The 19,115-nt window shown below is 46.5% G+C and overlaps 1 protein-coding gene across 1 annotated transcript in view; it reads left to right on the forward strand.

Annotated features, from left to right (window-relative positions):
* Positions 1-19,115, forward strand: part of MILR1 (mast cell immunoglobulin like receptor 1) — a 204,818-nt gene that overhangs the window by 50,293 nt on the left and 135,410 nt on the right. The window contains exons 3-4 of the mRNA XM_085617242.1: positions 5,962-6,249; positions 8,767-9,048. Of these exons, the coding sequence (XP_085473368.1) occupies positions 5,962-6,249; positions 8,767-9,048 (570 nt within the window). The remainder of the gene's footprint in view (positions 1-5,961; positions 6,250-8,766; positions 9,049-19,115) is intronic.

Here is a 19,115-nt window from a genome sequence, read left to right on the forward strand (position 1 = left end):
TCGGTGACGCCCTCAGCATGCAGGAAAGCCAGCAGGAATTGGTGGAGCTCCCTCGAGAACCCTCTGGCAGCAGGCATAGGGAGTCCCAGGGAAACCTCAATAGCACACAGGAGATGAAGGCCCACGATGCAGCGGATGCAGGCAGGACATAGTTCCTGGAGCTCTGCAATGCTGGAGGCTGGGGCTTTTTAGAGCTTGAAGATCTTTTGTGAAGAGAGCCAACAAGCCTTAGCAACAGCAAACAGACGCAGTGCACAGGAAGGCAGTTCACATTGGCTGGAGAGGGATTACAGTCACCCAACTTGCAGGGAAGACTGGTCAGGTTTCTGGAGAACCAACAAACCATCACTTGTATTTCAGAGCCGGGCGATGTCCGTGGGATAACAGGGTCAGAAAACCGCTCCTTCACTTCAAGGGAGATTCCTTCTGGCTTAGAAACAGGCTGAGCCCTTGGTGACTTGTAGGATGCACGACCATGGAGTTGCAGAACTCTAAGAAGCACAGGGACGAAGATGTAGCAGGAATCTTCTCACCGGGTGCAGTCTTGTCTTTGGTCCTGGCTTGAAGAACAGCAGAGTTCCAGTGTCCACCAGCAGAAGAGTCTGTGAACAGTCTTCAGATGACAGGCAGTCAGATCTTTAAGTTGTTGTCGGGACGAATCGTAGGACCCACCCTCAGGGGAGCCCTTACCTTAAAAGGGGTAAGGACCTCTACAGCGGTGACCCACCTATCGGGGGCGAGGGGGGGTCTGGGACACTACTCAGCTGGCCTAGCCAGTCAGATGCTCCCAGGGGCCAAGAGTCAACATGGCAGAATCAAGTGGCCACCTGGAGGAGCTCTGGGCACCACCTTAAGAAGGAGCTGGACAGAGGGGTGGACACACCCTGTCCGTTGTGTAATTTTGCACAAGAGCAGGAGCCAAGGGCTTCTGAACTAGGCAAAACTGATTAATGCAAGGACAGCACCAAATGTGCCCTTCGACCTCTCCTTCGCAGGAACTCCTTTGATCAGCTTCCCCTGCCCAAGTTAAGCTCATCAGCAGGGGGACAGAACACTGTCTAGGGTCCACAGCAGCGCGGGCTGGTAGGCAGACCGTGTAAGGCTGCACAGGTAGGGGGCTCCTCTAAGGAGGCCCCCAGTACAGGGTATCATGCAACTGACACTGGAATCGGTGTAGTTGCATGATCCCAACATGTTTGATACTAATCATGACCAGGTTTGGAGCAGCCATAATGTAGTTGGACATCTCGACATGTCAGCGTCCACTACATACCTTATAATGGCTGCCCCACACTTGAAAAGCCCAGAGATTTGAGTCTGGGGTGTGTAGGGGTACCTCTGCTCATGCAGGGGTACCCACACAGAACCATGCACCCTTCCCTTTGACAAAAGGGTCTGCCTTAGGGGTGACTTATAGGTTAAAAGTGCAGTGACAGGGATATAAGGGAAACCTTATTTCCAAAGTGAAAGGTGCTAGCACCATTTCACACAGACTGCAAAAGTAGCTCTGAAGACACACTTTGCATTGGCTCCCATGGGTGGCATAATACCTGTCTAGCCCATGGGAGACCCCTGGTGTACCAAAGCGCTGGGTACCTTAGTACCATAAACTTATAATGGTACCCCAGTATGCCAAATGGGGGGGTGTACAAAGTGCGTAGCATAAACTTTAGAGGAGAGAGCACTGCCACTGTAATGCTGGTTAGCAGTATCCTAGTGAACTACAGCCAAAACACACTGACAATCGGCAAAAAGTGGAGGTACCTATGCCAGAAAGTTCCACCTTCCTACAGGCACCATTAGTGTCCTTCGTTAAATCAGGCACAATATATTTGTTATGAATAGAGCCACACAAAGCAACAGCTTGGAATAAAGGTCATCATCCTCATTATCAACAATTAATTTCTGTAAAGCTCCACAAAATCATTACAGTAAAAAAACAGTCAAACTTGAAAATGAGGCATAAACTACGCCTACTATATGTAAGAAATAAAAAGAACATTCAGAAATTAAATATTTAATTACATAAATTGACATCAGTGCTGAAACTGAAAAAAAGTGACTCCGGGAACACATAAATTGGGGGTTAAGTTGCGATAGCTGAAATGCGGTGGAGTCACGAGTGTCGAGTCATGAAAAGTGGATTCTGACAGTAAACCTATAGGTTTATTTTTTTAAAACTCTGCATCAAAGAAATTTGGCAACAAGCACAAAGTGACAGTAAATCTGTTTTGGCTTACTCAATTGGTCACAAAGAGGCTGCATTTGAAAATATGTTATAGGGTTAAGGCACAAGCAGCAGGGATTTTTGTGTGCCCAACAAATTTCCGAGAGATGTGTTTTGTCTAGTCACAGTTTGGGCTCATAAAACATTATAGAGTGTTAATATGTCTCCTTCAAATAGCATAGTATAACATGCAGATAACAAATGTATATCTTATGTTGATAGGTTGCTAGTTCATTGCTTTTGACAGTGGCGTATCGAAAGTTGAGGGGGCCCCCCTGCAAAGTACACGGAGGGGGCCTCCTCCCCAGGCCACCACCTACTACTTTTGCAGAGGAGGCCCCTTGGAGCTTGAGGGCCAAGCCTGCACCGAGCGAGCTGCGGGGGCTTATCTTACGCCACTGTGAAGATGACAGAAATGCCTCTTATTTCAGTTATGGAGCTATCTCAATAGAAAAACAACAGACCTACAACTTCGGGACATAAGATATCCACTTTTACACCAGGTAAAAAACAGAACAAATTCATTTTGCACTGACGTAGCAACAATAATTAGTCCATAGTAAGCTTATTCGATTTTGGCCACAGCACAGCACAAAAATAGAAAAACATTCTCATGTGCCCCCTAGTTAGACTTCAGTAACTAAAGATTTTTGTTTGAGGAGAAATGGATTCATCCCACATCAAGTTTCCACCCACGGGATGATCAACCCCATAGTAGGTCGGTGCCGGGGCATCAGGGTAAGGAGTGGGAGGTGGCATCATAGTGGCAAACTCCTGGAGCGTGGCTTGCTGAGGTTGCATCAGCTCTTTCTGGGGAAGCCAGGTGGAAGCGGTGCCAGGACATATCTTGGAGCCCCCTTTGAAGACAGTAAAAAAGAGTGAGGCACTTAAGATCCCACACAAATGCTCAGTTTTTCTAGTGTTTGGAGGAAAAACGCTTATATGTGGTTTCAGCACTCTGAGAAACTACTGCTTAGGTTAAACAGAAGCTGGGTTTTGTGCAAACCTCATATGCATCATATTCTCATCATTTTATTCTTGCAGCAACCTAACCAACAGCCATTCCACCCAACACCCAAGTTACATCACTTCCTGTGATATCATCAGGGTCAAAGATAATATAAATGCACATGCTGTGATGTCACTTGATAACCAAAGGGCCTATGATGTCACTTCTGCTACCGCTGTAGTTCGGGTAAGTCCAGTGCCCGAGGTCCAATAGGAACCTCAATCAAGTGTAATAGAGGAGAATGCCTCTACCCCCATAGACTGGTTTCAGGGGATACTTTTCACCCTCCGCTCATGTTATTAATCTTAGGGGAAAGGTTTAATACTCACCTGGCCAACTCTTTGCACTGGGCGAGGTGAATCAATCAAGTGTGGCACAAATAGACTTTGGACAATGATATGTAGGAATCATGTCTGATGTCCAAACAAATGCATTTCTTTAACATGCAGAAGCATTTCACGTTAGTATATCAGTGCATTGAGAAGTATTTTTTACGCAATAGTTTACAAACATGAATTTTGAAACATTCATGCTTCCCCTAACCCTGGCGGCAATGAAAATAGTGAACTAAGAGGCAAGTCAGTTGTTATGTTCCCCGTTGTAGTGGCCTGGGTTGCTATTTTACATGGACAGCACCGGCCATCCTGCTGACATCAATGTGGCCACCGGTCACACAACAGGCCAAACTTTTTTGCCCCGTGGAAAATGTGTGTACCTATGATGTAGGACGTGCCCTCTGTCTAGATGAGAAGTCACTCAGGGCTGTGTGGCTGCATGCACCGCAGTTAACTTGTAATCCTACAGCCCTCTGAAAGGCTCCCAGTTCCGGTACCATGAAGGTATTTTGAGAGAGCCCTGCATTACACACACAACGTCCCAAATGCCATAAGAAGTGCTTTGATTCTGTATTTATACTCAGGGTCTCAGATGAAGCAGACCAGGAGTTTGATAACTCAAAAAATCTGAGACTTGGTAAAAATAGTAAAATGAACGACAAGACTGGACACATGCAACCAACATCCACTGCATGAACATGTGCTTATGTGCTTAGCATGTCAGTACGAAAGATCAGCTCAGCCTCGCATCCTTCACAGGTTGGTAAAATAAGTACTAATATGTTAAGTCATACTGTGAATAAACCATCAAAAGTAGTTTGCTTGGGAGGGGGCGGTGGTATAGAAATAGTGATTGCTATCAGTAGTCCCTATGTGAAGAGGTCAGGCAGTGGCACATTCAACAGCTGGGAGAAATGCGCACAAGGACAGATTTTACTCCAGAACCATGTTAATCATCATTGCAGAATCTCTGTGACGGAGTCCCTCCAAGAATATGTTCCAAAGTGTATAAAGAGCTATGCACTTGCCTTTAGCCTGTTTCAGAGTGCTTATAACTTTTGGCACGAAAATGAACTGAGGCATAGTGGAATGTGCCCAGGGTCACACAATGTGGTCAAGACGAAAGCGGTCACTAAACCCTGTTGAATTGGAATCAAAGTAGCCAGCTTTTTTAATTGGGCCCCAGCACACGCACCCCTGCAGTTTCTGAAATAGGCTGCGAGGGACAAAACCAGCTCTTCAAACGAAGAATGTGTTTATGAGGGCCGAAGTGCTCTGCTGACGGTGCCCCTGGACTGTCCCTCCCTCGGTTTCACAGCACAGGAGTTTCTCTGCCTTACACTTCAGCTGAAGTATTTCAACTGTTGGAATTAACCATCCCGGCACGTTTGTCTTTTCACAAAAAGTAAGGCAACTGTTTTTCTTACATTAAAAAAGTATGGACACACCGTGCCCCTCAGATCCCGCTCACTTTGACCACTGGGCTACAGTGTGCACTATGCTACATTTGCTGTAAATGTACTGGCCCTTGTCGTCTTCGGCATCACTAGTCTAAGAGGATGCCTCATGGACTCAAAGGAGACAGTGACCAGTACACATAGCACATGAGAGACGAGAGGATATATATATTCATCAGCTCCTGTCTTCTTTAAGGATAGTATAAGTGAGCCTATGTAAAATGCAGTGGGTAATGTACATATTTAGCCAGACCACGTCCTGAAAACTGGGATGGATACATCTTAGCCAATGCTCAGGTTCTGCAGGGAGATCCGGTAAGCTCAATGCTTTTGAGGTCTGGTGTTAGCCAAGGCCTTTTGATTTTACTAAAATTAAAGTATGTATTATACATACTTGTAAGGGCTTTCAGCTAGCCCTCCTCACTCACATTTTTCTTCTGCCCACTACGGCATACTGCATGGGGCAAGTGGGTATCCCATTTCAGCCTTTAGCTAAATTCACTGTGAGTGACAGCTTTCTGCTCTCTCACAAGGAGCACATCTGCACACAAAGTAGTTCTGTTCAGTACCACTGATAACTATGGCAATGTGAGTTTCTGAAACCAAAAACAATTTTTGATTTTTAGCCAATTTTTTTTGTATTGGCAAGGGCACAGCAGGTCCCTCAACAATAAAGTTAGGTAAAATCTTAACAAAACAAGAGCTGACAAAGAAGAAAGGCTTGCAGCCAATCCCAGAATCCTTGACTTTGCCAATGCTTGCTTTTACATGACAACATTTATGTTCCCCCTTTACACTTCTGCTAATGTACTCCATCCAGAGAGGAAGTACGTTGTGGTTGTGCGAGTCACTTCCTTTACTTTATTTCACAGCACTATTATTAGAATTGTATGTACACATATGTAGACTGATGCTGAGTTCTCTTCCCTGCAGGCGCAGATGTTTCACAGCCAGAACTGTGGTCCGAGAGCCCCTTTGCAGCTGCAGGACAGAACGTGATCCTCCACTGCTTCACCGCTGGCGGCGCTCTTCCTGTCACCTACGAGTTATTTAAAATGAACGCCCATCAGAGAACTGTGGACGTGAGAGAGACAAACACAACTGCAAAATTTACATTCCTTATCGAAAACATTACTGACGTGGGAGAATATAAGTGCACAGCTTGGAACAACTTTACCAAAGCTAAAAAATACAGCAATGGCCTCAACCTGACATTGGTCGGTAGGTACTTCCGGACTGCAGGGGCAACCGAAACAAATGTCTCACAAATTCTTAGATTTGTTCTTTATTTTCTTCCACTATGACTTGATTTCAGAAATATTTCTCCGAATTCCAAACTCTCCTCTACTTGAAATAGATCACAATCAAAATCATGAAATAAAAGCACAAATCCATTCTGAAGGTCCTCACGGCAGGAAAACTGTAGCACGGCTGCCTCGCACAGATGCCCTGAAAGGCGAGGGAAGTTATACCCAATAAACAGCATGACTTCAATGATTCCTGGGAAATGTAGTTTTGTTGCTTGGCACAGTCAAGTAGTGCATTCTCCACACAGACGTGAAACCTCAGTGGCACAACAATCAATGAGCAGGGCCAGCATTTCCTCCCTTAGTTCGAGTAGATTTGGGGTATCACACGACTATGCCTGCCAAACCGTGAGCAATAAGCTATGCATCCTGTCAGCCATTTATGACAAAGGATGCCTTATACCATGTCTAGAGCAGACACAAGAATATGATTTCCCTCCAGGACACTGTTAATTCTATGGTCTACGGATCAGCAAATTGAGGGGAACATAGCAACTGGATGAGGGAGAATCCCCACTCATATGGGCTTACAGCTGTTACGCGTCTTGGGGCAGGTGAGGAAAACGGTGTCCATACATACTCTGGAGAGTATCCCTAGACCTAACCAAGTACTCACTGGAAGGTTCACACAAGAAATGGCCAACTGGCCTGGACAGGGACATGTATAAACTTGATGGAGCTTCATATAAAGAGGAGTTCCTAGGGTATCAGGATACATTCGTTTCAAACTCTTACAGTTTACCATGGTACATAGAACACACCTCACTCCCTGAAATATGAGTAGGTGCTACACTGTGGCAGAGTCCCTGTAAGCCAGGGGTAGGGCAAATGAAGGTGGTTTTTATCATATGATTTGGGATTGTCCAGGATTAACAGAATACTGGTGAGACATTCCACAACTTTCGACAGAGATTACAGGGAGGTTGATCCTAGCACAGCCAGCGGTATGCTCTCTGTATCTGTTCCCTCGCCTCAAGACCAAAATAACTAACAGTACTTTTTGAGGCTTGGCATTGTTCTCAATGCAACCAACAGCAATGTCCTGGAAGTCACCAGGGGGTCCACACTTTATGACATGCAGGCCCTAAGTGCTGAAATGGGCAACTGTGGAGAACACAACTTCACGTATGAGAGGGGAGAAGGGTTTGAGAAATCCAGAGAAGGCATGGGATGAGTTAAACAGAGATTGAGGAACACAAGACTGAACATACATGTAGAGAAAGGGCTGTGAGCGGGCATGAAATGTCGAGGAAAAGGTAATGCACTGGTGGACTGCATCAGATTGAGACGGTTAGTGATGAAAACACCTGATTGTTTCTTTTTCATCATCAGCTGTGTGGGACATAGCTCAAAAGGCTGAGAACAGGGAAAGGTGGCTGAGACAAACCATTGGAAGATTCAGGTACACACATAGTAATATATATATGCTGCAGATTCACACCTTCGGACTGCAGTGTCCTGAGTCAACCTTAAGAAGAAGGTTTGATTACATGTTTCAACAAATACCATAGTATTGGGAACTTAGACCCAGTAACGAAATTTGTTTGGTTCTCTTTCTGTTGATTACACCACATGCCAACCTCAATCTAGGGAGAATCGGTGGTAACTGGTGGCTTAAGTACTTCAAAGTTGTACTACTCGAACTGAATATGGAATACGATTGTGTTAGTCATGTATATATATGCTTATAACAAAATCAATAAGATATGTTTAAAGACAAGAATTACAACTGGAGTTCTAAACATTTGAATATGCATAACTCAATATTTAATTAGAGGATAATGTACTTTTTCACAGTAATTTGCATTGGAACCACATTATGATGTGGTCAACGTGATTGGTTCCATTTGATCTGGGTAACAGACTTTACTGCAAATTTGTAACTATTCCCGCCTTCTCCAGACGTTTCTATTAACATTGCTGGTAGGGACATTGGAAAAGAAAAGGCACCATGCTATCACAAAGGAGTGTATAATAACCCATTGCAGTGTTATGATTTCATAAGTACTCAATATTACCAGGCATATGGCTTTCTAAACCTGTTTTTTTCAAAATGTCATTGTTTTAGTTTGTTTCCTAGTTCTCAGACCAGAGTTTCGAAAATAAATTGCCCATCCGTGTTCGTTCTCAGAGCATAAATAGGAGGTAGTAAAATGCTAGTATGAAGACACTTGGAGGAAGGTTTTTAAAGAGCACAATTTTTGCAGTGTAGTAATGCCAGCAGGGGTGGTACCAGAGTCGCTCTTTCAAGCATAGCATATTTCATACGTAGCACACAATGGACCTGACACAAGAAGAGACATTTGTTAGGTGGGTCTTTTATGCAGATTTTCACCTTCACAACATATTTACTTGGGTGCTACAACTTGGATATTGCATATATTTATAGTAACTTTGTTCTATTCATTACCCATAATAATGTTTTTTTCAGAACCTGTCTCCAAACCAAAGCTCTACTCAGATACTTCGCTGACAGCTATAGGATGGAACACGACACTGTGTTGTCTCTCAGACAGAGGATCTCTTCCCATTCAGTACTCCTTCTTCACCGGTGGAATCTTCCTATCCTTGATTACCAGAAATAACAGCCTTCCTGCTACGCTGACTTACAATCTAAATTCTTCAAGTGCGTATTGGACATATAAATGCAAAGCTGGAAACATGCTTTCAAAACGTATACAATATAGTGACAATTTTACCTTTACAGTGGCAGGTATGTATACACATATAAGTTTTTTTATTCAAAAAGGTTTTGTAGAAAAAGCTCTTAAAAGTTAGAAAATGCTAAAGCTGAATTGTGACATAAGTTTGAAACATCTACTGAACGATTTTCTATTTACGCCTTTTCTGTTCTCAGATCGCCCCTACTTCACTTAGAATGTTGTATCATCTAATGCCCACATCTGTAGATTCTGAAAACATGACATTGACAACATTTTCCTGGATTACACCTGGAAAATTGCAATAAGTGCTGGTTTCTAGGAGTGAACAGTTTTGTAAATTCCTGAAATTCCTAAAATGAGTAACTTTCTTAATGAATGAGTCCCTCAAATAGCAAAATATAGCACATACCTCTCAACATGACAATCCAAATTTAACAATAACCTCATCCACTCCGCCCCGCAGCCAGCATCCCATTTTGTATTCCCTCAATACTACCTCAATGTTCAGTAGACCTTATGAAAAACTGATGCCAATTTGATACTTTTGTAAAAACACTCATACTGCTTAACAGTATCCATTCCTTCATACTGTACAATGACACATAAAACACATAACACCACATAAAACCTCGCGGCCAGGGACCTGCTCTCACCCGCTGCAGCTCCACTGCTGTGCTGCTGCCTTGTGCAGGGCTCAGTGCAGATAGGGGTTCACGCCCAGTCCAGAGTGAGTGATTGTGCCCGTTTTTATCAGGTAATTGTTCGGCTTTATTGTGCCCCTCTTTTAGTCTGTTTCTTCCTCATTTATTCCTTACTGTGCCTTCTAGTTTTGTGCCTCTTGTTTAGCCTTTTTTGTGCCCCCTGTCGTTTTTGCGCTCTCCTCCTGCCTCTGCTGCCCCTGCGCCCCCTCTCCCCCGGCAGATCCCTGCTCCAGCCTTCCAGCTGTGCATCCCTCCTCCTCCCCTATTTAATGGCGGCCGCGTGCCTCTGGTGCGCCAAAGGCAAACCCTGGACCTCCAACCATCCAACGCTACAACTCAGCCCCCCTCCTCGCACCCAACCCCGGCAGAAACAACAACTGCCAGCAGGCCACGACGAACACAATGCATGGCCAATTCTCCTGCCACCACTGCCATCACACATTCACCACAGCCCCCACCGCTAAGACCACCGACGCCTTAAGATGCATCCTTCTCAACGTGGGTTTCATGCACAGACACGCTGTAGAGATCTGGAACCTCCTGGACACCCTCTCACCCGACGTCGCCTTCTTTATAGAAACTTGAACAAACACCTCCTCAGCTCCCGACATCGCCATCCTGGACAGATACAAGATCCAGAGGAAGGACCGCCCCAACCACCCGGGAGGAGGACTCGCCATCGCACACAAAACTCCCTCCGTCTCTCCACATGGAGCGACACCTTCCCCACGGCCGAACACCTGCACTTCAAGATCCAGACCACCCCCAACTCCACACTCCTTGGCACCCTCGTCTACAGACCCCCCGGTCCCTCTTCGCCGACACCATCACCGACCTCATCACACCTCACGCCATCGCCTCCATGGACTACATACACATCGGAGACCTGAACTTCCACCTCGACAACTCCAGTGACCCAAACTCCACCACACTCCAGGACAACCTCGCCGACATCGGACTGAAACAACTCGTCAACACGCTGACCCACAAGGCAGGACACACCCTCGACCTCATCTTCGCAGGAGGAAACAGCGTCCATTTCAGCCACACCACACAAGCCCCATGGACCGACCACCACTGTGTGCACTTCCTCGTTGACAAACCCAAGCCTCCCAAACCGGCTCTGCGCACTCCATGAAGGAACTGGAACAGAGTTTCCGAGAAGCAGCTCAACTCCACCCTCACCTGGGATCCCCCACTGCGGCAACCCACTGCGGCAACCTACGCCAACCATGCAGCCAGGGAATTACACACATGGATCTCCAACTGCGCAGACAAGCTTCTCCCCCACACATCTCCGACAGACAGCACCCAGGAAGACTGCCTGGTTCACTACTGACCTCCAAGATACCAGACGCACCTGCAGACGCCTCGAGAAGAACTGGAGAAACAACAAGACACCAGAAAACCACACTTCCTACAAGGACGCCATGATGGAGTACCACCAACGCATCAGAACCCCCAAAAGAACCTTCATCCACAACAAAATCCGCGCCAACGGCAGCAATGCCAATGGCCTTTTCAGCATCATCCAGGAATTCACCAGGCCCCCCCCAGCGAAGCCACGGACATCACCCCTTCCCAGGACCTATGCGACAAGCTTGTATCCTGCTTCCACAGGAGATCAAAGACCTCTACGACAATTTCCACGACCAAACTCCTGAAGCCACAACCATCATGCCCTCCGGCAACACTGACCAATCCACCATCGCCGCCTGGACACTGGTCACGAACGAGGAGACCGCATCGACCATGAAAGGCATCCACTCAGGGGGCCCCACAGACCCCTGCCCACCTTACATCTACAACAGAGCCGCCACCGCCATCGCGCCAGAACTACGACGCACCATCAAGACAACTCTTGTGACCGGCACTTTCCCTGACGACTGGAAACGCGCAGAAGTCAGACCTCTGTTTAAGAAGATCTCAGCAGATCCCACGGACCTCAAGAACTACCGGCCCATCTCGCTCCTCCCTTTCACGGCAAAAGTCGCTTAGAAGACCACCAACACAGAATTTACAAGGTCCCTCAAAGACAACTCCATTCTTGACCCCTCTCAGTCTCGATTTTGCAGCAACCACAGCACCGAGACCGCCCTACTCGCCGCCACTCACGACATATGCAAACTCCTCGACCAAGGCCACACCGCAGCCCTGATCCTACTCAACCTGTCAGCACCGTTCAACACCGTCTCCCACCGCCAGACTACACGATACTGGCATACAAGGAATCGCCCTCGACTGGATCCGCTGATTCCTCACCGGCAGAAGCCAAAGGGTCAGACTGACGCCTTTCCTCTCCGAACCCACAGAAATCAACTGTCGAGTGCCCCAGGGATCATCTCTCAGCCCTACCCTCTTCAATGTCCACATGGCCCCCCTTGCCGCCATCGTCAGACAGCACGGCTTCAGCATAGTATCCTACGCAGACAACACCCAGCTCATCCTTTCCCTCACCAAAGACCCCACCAACACCAGATTAAACTTCCAGGAAGGAATGAAGTACGTCTCTTTCTGAATGAGCAACAGCTGCCTGAAGCTCAACTCAGAGAAGACAGAAGTCCTCATCCTTAGAACCACCTCTTCAGAATGAAGCGACAACTATTGGCCCACCGCCCTCGGCAGCCCCCCTACACCCACGGACCACGCCAGAAACCTCTGCATCATACTCAACTCCTCTTTCTACATGAAAAGACAGGTCAACAACGTCATTTCCAGCTCCTTCAACACCCGCCGCATCCTCCGCAAGATGTTCAAGTGGATCCCCCCCGAGTTAAGGAAGACCATACGCTCATAACCAGCAGACTAGATTACGGAAACGCCCTCTATGCCGACATAAACAAATCTCTACTCCGCAAGCTCCAAACCATACCGAACACTGCCGCTAGACTCGTCCTCGTATCCCTTGACACGAACACCTCAGCCAACACCTTTGGAATCTCCACTGGCTCCCCATCGAAAAAAGAGTTACTTTCAAAATACTCACCCACGTCTACAAATGCCTCCATAACACCGGACCCCAATACCTCAACGATAGAATCACCTTCCACATACCCAAAAGAGACCTCCGAGCCGCCAACCTTGTCCTCGCCAAAACCCCACGCATCCGCCGAGCCAAAGCAGGGGGAATAGCCTTTTCCTACATTGCGGCCAAGACCTGGAACGAGCTCCCGCTCAACATCAGATGCGCCCGTTCCCTGAACATCTTCCGGAGGGCGCTCAAGACCTAGCTCTTCGATTGACCGGAACGGTGCCCTCCCCACCCCCCCCCCCCCCCCACCCCCCAGCACCTTGAGACCCTCACGGGTGAGTAGTGCGCTTACAATCTCCCTGATTGATTGAATGATTGATAAAACAAATCAATTTTGCTACCAGAATTCGTGTCCCACCACTAAACACACATCCTTCACCCTACTCATGCACTTTACTTTCAAGTATCCTAAAAAGAAAACACCCTAACCGGTAAAAGTCTTAACTCTCAAATCTAAAATCTGATAAACAACTTCTGCCAAAAGCAATTGGAGCTCGTTTTTTAAATGAATATACTCCAATGCATATAAAGCACAATTAACTTCATCATCTAGCTCAAAAGCCCAATTGACAACTATTACGTGCGACCCCAGTCATCTCGTCACCTACTAGTTTACAACTACTCTTATTGACAAAGTTAACCTAACCTCACCATTTACATTTGTGCCCTCCAAAAATGTACCCATCTACAGGAAGCTCTTAGCACACTAAACACTACAATCTAAAACATAGAACTATCTTCCGGAAAATGTAAATAACACACAAAAAGAAAATGCTAATGCCTCAGGATTCTTATTCCATTTACACTAGACCTTGAATGCTCACAGACAAGGCAGGAGTGTAATTTAGGAATCTATACACCATACACACTTTTAGACCATCAATAGTAAATACTGGCAACATCTCAGCTTTTCTACATGCCCAAAACATAGACATGCTGTTTCTGATAGAGAATTGATCTCGCAGATAATCTTTTTATTGATATAATATTTCCTTCCACTATTACGTCATCCACTGCGACATAAAAGACAAAAGGATAGTGGAGTAGCCACCTTTCAGAAAACTCTTGCATTCCAAACTCCACATAATCTTACTTTCCAGGGCCTCAAAATGTGCTTACAGCAAACCTTATCTGTCACCCCTGAAAAACAATCTGGCATTGAATATGCTATAAATCAACTACTTACAGCAGAGATTTGTATTGAAAGGTGATCTAAACCCGTATTGAAATATTAAGTACGAAAAGCAATTAACTTACTCCGACATTCCAAAAACAATCCACAGCAAAGAGGAAGCTTTTTATCTCATCATAGTAGTCCTAAGCTCCTCTTAACTGTTTAAAAAAAACACTACCACTGATTCCTCTCACTGTCGACACATCTCATTTCTTGAAATGCGTGGCTTCTGCAAAACCAACAGACAGCCAAAACCATAGGTGTATCCACATCTCAAATGTAAGTCTAGGTGACCACAACTTAAAAAAACCTCGCTCTTTATATAAACAATTCCAGCAAATCATTCATCTACAGTACAGCATCACAAATTCTCTTTATCCAGTAATATTGAAAAACGCGTTCCCTGTGAGAAAAATAGGCAAAAGTCAAAAACACAGGAGATTCATACATAATAAAATTAAACTATGAGAGTAAATTATTGCAATTTATAGAACATTCATGGAAAGAGTCATACTCTCAAATTAACAAACATCTAAAAGAAAGCAAGAAAAAGTACAAAGAAAACATATTTAAACTCAAAACTGAATTTCTGAAAAATCAATTGAAGTAAGCAAAGAATCATCTAAAAACGTTTGGCTTCCTTAAAGCTAGCCGCCTTCAAATACTCCCCATTGTAGTGTTTCTGATCTAGCTAACATCTCTCAAAATCCTCAACGTTTAGGAAGAGGGCCATCTCTCTGAATATTTGATTTACAAACCTAACTAAACGCCAAAACTATTTATCAAAACCTAGATTTTTTACACACATCAACACCCATGATCTTAAAAAGATTTTAACCTTATAAAATCCATCAAACTACATCTAAGATTCGCCTCCATTGTACCCAGCCAAAGCATTTGGTTCCCATAAACACTTTTTAAACTCAGTGCAGTGTGCTAACAGCCTTCAAAGAGGGGTTGTAAATGACATACTCAAACACCCCAATTAAAACCACTGTCTTATGAAAGGACTCCCAATTATTGCATACATCCTCCTGTCAGAACAACATAAATAATACTCTTAAAAACTCCTTACTGAAAATACACCAATCTAGTTTCAATTATAGTTGAGCAATGAAACCGTCATGATATATGTTACTGATTATGCATTCAAGAATGTGGACCAAGAGGATGTCTATCTCCTGGTGGTAGTAAATCTTCCAGCTGTAGTTGATAGCATTGATGCCCCGTGACAGTCTATATTATGTGGCACACTAAAATAAAAAAATAGCAATGCAAGAATACTCTTTAAATGGTACTACCTTTTTAACAGATTTCAAATGATTAAAATCAATATGTCACTCTTTGTACTACTCCTCATGCTGTTTGGGGCCCCTTAGGAATCCATATTTGTCCATATACTATTTAATCTTCACCATGAATCATTGAATTACCTTATGAATTCCTTTGGCATCACCTACAATCAATATGAAAAGATAAACTTTATCTACACATAAATTCCCCTGAATTTGTTAACTATCAAATATTGCTTAAACCGGATACAAGAATGGATGACTCCTACGAAACTAGATTAAGTCCCAGGAAAACTGACTTTATGCTCCTTAACTCAGACTCCAAGATTTCCTGTCTTTTAAACGGCTGCGCAACGTAATCGAAGCAGCTAAATTTATCACCTGAATTTATCATCAATGTCAAATCTCTAGGTATCACACCAAACCGAATTGGAACACACATGAACTTAACGGCAAAGAATATCTACTGTTATCTAAGTTTGCTGAAGTCTGTTAAACATTGGGAATATGGAGACTCATTGCTATCTCTTCAATTTGGCTAGCATCTCTAAATGCAATGTTACAAACAGTTGCTAGGTTGGTCCCTGATCAGAACTGGACTGGGCATCGGGCGCTAACCAGGGAGGCTGGAATGCTGGGGGCTGGGTTTGCAGCGGTGGGGGGCCAGTTTTGTAACTGGGGGGCCAGTTTTATAGCGGTGCTGTAGTATCAGCTCCCAGTAACAAAAGCAGCAAGCAAGCATTTGCAGCCTCCTGGGGCCAGGCAGCTCTTCCCCAGGGGCTGGTCCGTGAAAATTGCCAGGACTGCTTTGGCGTCCCAGTCCAGCCCTGTCCCTGAAACCAATAAATGTTAACTTATAACTATAGTACTTGTAACAGTTAGCATGCTAGTTGTTTTGCCGGCGCACGCTCCCGAAATGTTCAGCCCTCGCGCTCTCGCCGGAAGGCAGAGCGCGGATATAAATAAAGGTAGGCGGAGTTGCGTATCGGCAGTCCGCGCTCAATACTACACGGTGTGAGCGTCCAGTCAATGCTGCAGTGACATTACGCACCACAGCTGCACCTGTTCAGCCTGGTGGGGGCCCATACGTTAAAACTGGCGACGAGGGACGGAGCAGCCAACGCTCCAGCAAGCTTCCACCATAAGGTGCTGCAACGCACCCTCAAGCCCTTACAGACACGGTGGCACAGTGGGAACCACGTGGTTTCGACGAGGCAGGAGGCCCGTCTCTGGGAAAAAAAATAGCATCAAACACCCTCATTCCACGGGTGAGTCGCGCACAAAGAACAGTGGCAATATCCAGGCGCGCATCCACCTGGCAAGGCCTGACCACGTGCCAACAAGCCGCGCCTACAAGCGCTGACCACACAAGGGCCCGAAAGCGCCTGTCATGCTGGCCTGTGCCTCAGGGACACCCTTCACGGCGCAACACCCTCACTGCGACACCCAGTCACTCCACCTGCCAGCGCCATGAGCGATCAAGAAGGAGGGGTACAAGCCCCAGTAAGGGCCACGATCCAACAACCCCCACAGGAGTCTTGCCTCCCATCAGCGAATCAGCGGACCCCGCCACAGTGTCGCCAAGATGGAAAGTCTGGCTTGGACGCCTAGAAAACTACTTTATTGCCACCCGTGAGACGGACGGAACCATCAAACGCTCATTACTCCTCCACTATGCGGGGGAGGAGATTTATTTGCTTTTGCTACGTTAAACGCACACTTTGACCCTCAATTAAATCTAGACTTCGAGCATTTCAAATTGAGGCAAACCAAACAAAGAGAGGGAGAATCAGTTGACTCTTTTCATTCAAGACTAAGAGTGCTTGCCAGTATTCACCTCGTGGGAGAGAGAGCCGCAGTAGAAATCAGGGCCCAGCTAATCCTCGGGATCCGCCGGCAAAGTCCTGCAAGGCCTTATCCTAAGGCAGCCGAATATACCGATGAACGACATACTAGTGCTGGCACGGTCCCAAGACCTGTCAGCTGCGCGAGCGGAAGAAATGGACTTCGCCCCGATGGGCAACACAGAGAAGAGCGTCACTGTCAAGGCTGAACGTGGTGACCCTGTCAGACCACGAGACAAGACCTACCGCTCAAGAGACCGCCCACCGCCTCACCCGAAAGGCCTATGCGGATACTGCGGGTATGAAGAACACCCACCACAATCATGCCCGGCGCAAGGTAAGACGTGCACCAACTGTGGCATTGCGAACCACTTTGCATCAGTGTGTAGGAAGAAGGCACAGCGGAAAGAAGGGAAAAGACCCAAGCAAGTAAGGAGGATGGTCCGTCAACTGTCGAACATCTCGCTGTCATCCTCGTCAGGGTGCATGAAGAAAGAACAAAATACCTACCAAGCAGACAACTTGTTGTCAGACGAGGAACGGGAAACATACCTAGTCTCTTTTACTCAGGCTCTGAAAAGGCAGAGACGTCCTCAACCCCGATGCACGTTGTATATAACTGGATCAGAAGTCAACGCTGTGATTGACACAGGCGCGTCAGTCACCGTCATGGGAATACAACAATACAATAAACTAAAGCCAAAACTTGAACTCCAGCGGTCAAAGACCAAAATCTTCGCCTACGGAAGCGACACACCTTTGCCCCTACGGGGTAAAATGATCATGCCAGTGCGGTCAGAAGACACTGAGATCACCGTTGACATCCATGTCATCAACCAGGAGGCCGACACACTACTAAGCAGCCACGCAGCAGAAGACCTGGGACAGGTGACATTCGCCAGAAGTGTCCAAGCTGACCAGACCAAAGAGCTGCTCAGTCAGTTTGAGGAGTTGTTCAAAGGGCTAGGCCGGATAAAGAAAGCCCCAGTCAAACTGCATATAGACCCGAAAGTCACACCAACGGCACTAAGACACCGGAGGACCCCTTCCACCTCCGACCACTAGTGGAAGAAGAGCTGCAGAAGCTAGAAGATCAAAGGGTCATAGAGAAAGTCATGGGACCCACACCATGGGTGTCCCCCATGGTGATCGCTGAAAAGCCTCGCCAACCAGGGAAAATAAGACTCTGCATTGACATGCGCCTCCACAACAAGGCCATTTAGCGGGAACGCCACATAACGCTGACAATGGATGACATTCTGGTTGACCTAAATGGGTTTAGATGGTTTTCGATGTTGGATCTGAATGCCGGATGCCATCAATTGGTGCTTGCAAAAGAAAGCCGATACAGAACTACATTCAGCACACATCTTGGCCTAAGAAGATATAAACGCCTAAACTTCGGTATATCCTCAGCCGCTGAGATCTTCCAGAACGCGGTCAAAGAGATATTAGTCGGGCTACCCAGCGTACTAAACATAAAAGATGATTTCCTCATCCACTCACAGACACCCGAAGAACTCCACCGACACCTGAGAGCCACGCTGAAAAGGCTCCAAGACCATGGGGTCACCCTGCATAGGGAGAAATGCCTACTGTTCTAGCAGCGAATAGTATTCTTCGGCTACATGTTCACACAGGAAGGGATACAGGTCGACCCCCGGAAATCCAAAGCCATCAAGAACACGTTGGCACCCCTAACAGTAACTGAAGTACGCAGCTTCCTTGGTATGGCCACCTACTGTAGCCGCTTCATCCCGGATCTGGCCACCATCGCGGAGCCGCTCCGAAACCTCACCCGGGCTGATGCCATGTGGCGATGGGGCCAGAGTGAAGAGGCCGCCTTCCAAGCAGTGAAGCACGCTCTCCTTGACCACACCACACTGGTGTACTTCAACCCCACCAGGCGTACAGAGATACTCGTGGATGCCAGCCCCGTAGGCCTCGGGCCGTCCTCACCCTTGAGCAAGAGCCAGGACGGTGGGCCACCTTAGCCTATGCCAGTAAAACACTCTCCCCAACCTAAAAGAGATACGCCCAGATCGAAAGGGAAGCCCTGTCAATCCGCTGGGCAT

This window comes from Triturus cristatus, chromosome 7 (genome assembly GCF_964204655.1).
Source record: "Triturus cristatus chromosome 7, aTriCri1.1, whole genome shotgun sequence".
In the NCBI taxonomy this organism is placed as follows: domain Eukaryota; kingdom Metazoa; phylum Chordata; class Amphibia; order Caudata; family Salamandridae; genus Triturus; species Triturus cristatus.